Raw genomic sequence first — 5655 nt, 5'->3', positions numbered from 1 at the left:
TACGGGTAGAGTCGACTGTACTGACTACTGTACTTGAAAGAGCAAAAATGCAAAGCAACACGTCACGATCACCAAGGACACCGGCAGGCGGCAGCCGGCCCACAAGTACGCGTCGACGACCGGTGGGCAGGGAGGCGCCTACTAAAGAATGCCGGGGGCCGGGGGGCGGGGCCCGGGGCAAGTGCAGTTCACGTCATGATGACGTCAGTCCCCGGCATCTGCTGCATCATGCACCACGTGGACGTTTTTTAAAAGATACCATGCGCTATGCATGGCAGCAGCTATACATGACATGTATTGTAGCGCTAGATCATGCAGATGGTGGAACAAAGGGAAATCCCCACCTCTCACTCACTTGCAACTCGTCATTGTGATCACTGAATCATGACATAACCAGTCATGATCAGATCTGGAGAGATGATGTATTCAAAACGCAAAATAAAAATTTTATTTTGCGTTTTAATTTAATTAATCAAAATCTAGAAGTCAATGAAGACAGACAAAAAACAGAAAAAAAGGGAAAGATAGTTGTATGGTTATGAATCACGATGCCTGCATGGATATAGTTTTGTTCTTGGTCAACAACTACTTTACTAGTATTATCAAGAACTCTTGGTATTATCCCAATGTCCTAATGCCTAATACTACTAAAGTACTACTAACTCTTGACACAAAAAGAGAAAAGGGGAAACCATGACTGCAGTATCATGTATGATGAGCATGGTGTGTGGAGCATATTTGCTGTAACACAGGTAATGCTGTACTTCTACATTATTTAGGTCCCGGCGTTTTAGTGGGTTGATACTACAGTAGAATTCCTAGCTTGATAGGGTTGCAGTGTATTGCACTGGTAGCGTTGGGTCGTGCCCGCACTGGATTTCAACCCCACGCTCCGGTGATGGAGGAGAACGAACCTCAGGTAGGCTTCCCACATAACCCTCTGCTAGTGCTAGTGACTCCAGTCCACAATCCCACCATTACTAGTCTTGGTAGTATTGTACACGTACAGCAATAACTATGTCAATGCAAGCGGCATTAAAAAAAATTATCACTGGTACTGTACTAGCAATTTCTATCAATTATCTCCCTCATTATTAGACTGTTTTCACAGCCATTTTAGCTTCCTCCGTATAAGACTGTTTTCACAGCCATTTCAGCTCATTTTCTCTCTGTACTAAGCTGTTGACCTTGCACTTGTGTTTATTTTGCCCGTACAAGAGGCTTGGAACAATTTAAAAAAAATTCTATCAATTATGATTCCCATGCATCTAACAATACACATGTATCTGATAATTCGAACCTCAAACTGGGGATGTCCGGTTAAACCTACCGTATTTGCCAGAGTATAATGTGCGCCTGAGCATAATGCGCACCCCCCACCAATGTTTTGGCAATTCATATCCGGAGTATAATGCGCAGCGTACAGTCCATTCAGAAAAATATTTCTAGTATATCCTAGCTTTTGGCCATAAATGGGCCATGGGTCAAATTTTGAGTTTTTGCACAATTGTTTTCTGCAATCCCCCATGGAATGCTCTTCCAATCAGGGAGTCGTAAAATACTACTTGGTATTTTACGACTCCCTGCTTCCAATTATGTTTCTGAAGTCCATTTCTCCGCAAAGGAAGCCATAACAAGAATAATATTTCGGCCAGGTTTTGTCTTGTATTAAAGCACTGAATTGGGAAAGGCCGTGAAATCCAATCCGTTTCACTCCACTTGCATCACTGCATTGTCCGGTTCGAAGCCCAGTTGAGGTACCTTTTTTGGACCCTTTTTCTAACCTCAAATTTCACCGCACTGCACTGTGTACGATAAAACCACGAAAAATCGCCAAATACGGGAGCTCACCAGAACCAGCACTCATCTTTTTAATGGATGGACTGTAGATTTGAGAAATTTATGGATTATACGGGCAGTATTATAATGGGGAAGTGTGTTGCTCCCTACATAGGAGCTCGCGTTTTTCCTGCCGACTTGAATTCTCACTTGACTGACTCACGACTGGCATCAAGAGCACACGAGAAGTCCATCGAACCGTCCACTCGGCAAACCTGCAAGAAAGCGCCACTCCCTGCTCAATACACAGTGTTTCGGGGAATTCACCCCTCATCAGTTGAGCTTGAGTAGGCTGAGGAAGATTATGCCTTTCTTGCAGGGTCACGATTGGTGGTATCAAGAGTCCATAACCAACAGTATGCAACTGTGATCTCGTTTCTATGGGCCAGCTGTGTGAGTGTGTGGTGCGCTTCCTTCATTACATCATGCAGCTACTGTGTATGTCCGGGCACAGCATGCAGGCAATCAAGCACCACCCATTCCATGTGGTTTGAAAACAGCTTTCGCCCGGAACTGAAATTCATGCACTCAAAGTTTCGAGATCGCGTCGGTACTCGAACCAGTCAAGCAAACTGAGGATATGGAATTCTTTCAGTGATGCTAGTGGCTGGTTCGACAAAGTCGCTTCTCTCTCCATGAACTCGTGAGATCGCTCAACTCTACTAGTTGCGGTAGCCATGGAATTGCAAGTTTCTGGGACTGATGAAAGGTTTTAATACCGGTACATGTATGTTTGAGCTTGGTTTGTGTGTACTTGAATGTATCAACCGGATTCACAGTTATAGTATTGACAAATTAGAGGCCTTGAATCGTTTTTTTATCAAAATCGAATATTTGCCGGGTTGGAAGGAGGGAACCAGGTTCACAGTAGTTAATTGTGTTCTATTTTATTTACACAGGTGAAAGTTGACGTAGAGCTGCAATGGAAAGATTTCAAGTGGAGCCTGGAGCTGTTACGGCACAATGAGGACTTCACGAGGGGTTCCGAGAAGTAAGTATAGTCTGCTGTGTTAAGCTGTATGCTACTCTTCTCCACCCCAGAAGTAAGCCTAGTCTGCTGTGTTAAGCTGTATGCTACTCTTCTCCACCCCAGAAGTAAGCCTAGTCTGCTGTGTTCTGCTGTATGCTACTCTTCTCCACCCCAGAAGTAAGCCTAGTCTGCTGTGTTAAGCTGTATGCTACTCTTCTCCACCCCAGAAGTAAGCCTAGTCTGCTGTGTTAAGCTGTATGCTACTCTTCTCCACCCCAGAAGTAAGCCTAGTCTGCTGTGTTAAGCTGTATGCTACTCTTCTCCACCCCAGAAGTAAGCCTAGTCTGCTGTGTTAAGCTGTATGCTACTCTTCTCCACCCCAGAAGTGGTCATGGGATACATGTAGCCTGTTTTGCTGTGTCTCCTTATTTTTACCGTTATTCTAGGGATTGGTTTCAAATCAACCCAACCGAGATCGTGCTGTTGGCATGTGAGGCCATCGGGAAAGCTGACAAAGCAGTCAAAGCAGTGAGTTTCTCTTGCCTGTTTCGGTAGTACAATGTATGCTCATATGGTATATCTGATGTGGTATATCTGATGTGGTATATCTGTCTGCTGCTGTAGCTGCTTTGCTTTGGTTGGTTTTTATTGTTACCAATTTGTGGCGCTTTAGGGCGCTCCCTGTGATTTACTCATATTCGTAGCATGCTTGTATTTAGAAAAGGGTCCATGCCTCTCTTGTCATAGCTTTATTGTTCTATGGGATAATAGAGACTTTGATGTAGGGCTTTTATCCCAGAGATGCGATGTGTACATGGTCCATGCCATCAATGTTGTCATTTATCTTTCAGTGGTACAAAATTGCTGCCAGATCGGTGTAGATTGTTTCGAGAGGTAGACCTGTAGGTCATGCTAACCAGAAGGGGTTTTAATGTTTATCTAGGAACAGGACATAGCAAACTGCAGTGTATTGCTGTAAGATCTTGCCAGGGATGTTACAGCATACACTACAGGCCTAGTTATAACACCTCGACTTCAGCAAGCAGTACATGTGTGGTCATGCATGGAGTTGACAGTTGCAGACAAAACGTGGACATCACTCGGCATCACTGTGTACACATACCGTACAGTACCGTTGATCCGCCCCCTCTCTAATTCCCGCCCCCCTGTCGATTTTCTACCTGTGAAGCGACTTCGGCGTATACAACGAAAATACAATGTTGAACCGACGCATGCACTGCTGTACACAATACTTGCCAATCCAGGATGAAAATGTGCACAATCCAGGACGTCGAGTCTGAACTTCTACGTTGTTGTACATCGTACTGCACTTGACAGCCTTGATCCTATTCCTGCCCCTCCCGAAAACCCAGCTGGGAAGCGACATGGCGTGGGGGGGGGGGGGGGATCAACGGTACTTTACAGTACTAGTACGTGTATGCGCAGCATATAACTTACAGCTCTTTTCCTGTGCCAATATTGTGCCATTTGTGCTGTGTGAGATTGCTATGATGCAGAGATTACATGCACTGTTCTGTTGTTTTTGTATCGCGCAGTTGCCATCCCGTGTTGTGATCGGCTTTGATGACCTCTCCAGCCAGCTGAGGCAGCGTCCTCGTCTGTTCCGAAGGCTTGTTGGAGTTATCCTGCGAACGCTGTGCAATGTCCAGGATGACGCAGCGACGCCTATCGTCAATGTAAGATGTGGTGTGGATTGCATTATACATATGCATTCTTTACTGTTCATAACTTTCTCTTGACATTTCATGTTTTCGTTTCGTGACACAAACTGTCTTGTGATCACTCTTTCCAGTTTGCTTCTACAGTCACTTATTTGTTTTGTACTCTGCACGGAGATACATGTAACATAAATTGTGTGTGTGTGTGTGTGTGTGTGTGTGTGTGTGTGTGTGTGTGTGTGTGTGTGTGTGTGTGTGTGTGTGTGTGTGTGTGTGTGTGTGTGTGTGTGTGTGTGTGTGTGTGTGTGTGTGTGTGTGTGTGTGTGTGTGTGTGTGTGTGTGTGTGTGTGTGTCATATTCATGTTTACGTTGATGGGATTGTCCATTGCCACCTATTATAAACAAATGACCGACTTCAGATTTCTGATCGATATTCAGCACAGTTTCCTCTTCAAGGACTGTATAGTGGGAGTCGTAAATTTAGTACCTCCAGGCTCGTCGGATACCCATACATGCTTGAGTCACTTGCAATGGGAAGAGTGACATTTGACAGTATGCCGGGCACTTGGCAATATAAATCCTTTTTGGAATCGTGGAACGTGTTTAGGATAGCAGCCAGTGATTGATATTCTGTTAATGGGTTGCTCTGTGCTGCTGTCCTCTGTAGCGGTTCCTTTCTGCCCTGCTCTATTTGGTGACGGGAGCTCGGAATCAACTTCAAATGTGAGGCGGGATGCAACTGTATCGTTTGGTTGGGGACAGTTTGGGTAAACAATTGTCATGTAATATTCCAGTAGTCCGGAAGTCACAAATGTGGCTCCTTTTTGCTTGAATTTCTAATGTTTCAACCTCAATATCACAAGGAAGAGATATTGGGACCCCAAAGTATATTGCAGATTCATGATCAGCATGATGCTCTCTGTTAGTCCACTGAAAATGGGCAAATTATTACGAAGGAGATATCCTTACTTGATATAACAGACGGAAGTGCTTATTATTTTGTCGGGGAATTTGTTCACATCATCTACTGTTTGCACTGTGTTTACATGAGAATTTTCAACCCGGGTCGAGTTCAACCCGGGTTGAAAGTCTGTACGATGGAAAAAATAGGTGGGTGTTTACATGAAGACAGTTGACCTGGGTCAAATACTGATTTGCCGCCAAAAG

At 44.5% G+C, this 5655-nt stretch overlaps 1 protein-coding gene across 1 annotated transcript in view; it reads left to right on the top strand.

Moving 5' to 3' along the window:
- Positions 1-525: 525 nt before the first annotated feature.
- Positions 526-5655, top strand: part of LOC135805433 (uncharacterized) — a 60149-nt gene continuing 55019 nt past the window's right edge. The window contains exons 1-5 of the mRNA XM_065319464.1: positions 526-919; positions 2739-2830; positions 3256-3337; positions 4366-4506; positions 5156-5211. Coding sequence (XP_065175536.1) covers positions 899-919; positions 2739-2830; positions 3256-3337; positions 4366-4506; positions 5156-5211 — 392 coding nt within the window. The 5' untranslated portion in view covers positions 526-898. The remainder of the gene's footprint in view (positions 920-2738; positions 2831-3255; positions 3338-4365; positions 4507-5155; positions 5212-5655) is intronic.

This window comes from Sycon ciliatum, chromosome 1 (assembly GCF_964019385.1).
Source record: "Sycon ciliatum chromosome 1, ocSycCili1.1, whole genome shotgun sequence".
Lineage (NCBI taxonomy): Eukaryota > Metazoa > Porifera > Calcarea > Leucosolenida > Sycettidae > Sycon > Sycon ciliatum.
The sequence above is the reverse complement of the archived record's forward strand: the minus strand, read 5'-3'. Positions and strand labels throughout refer to the sequence as shown.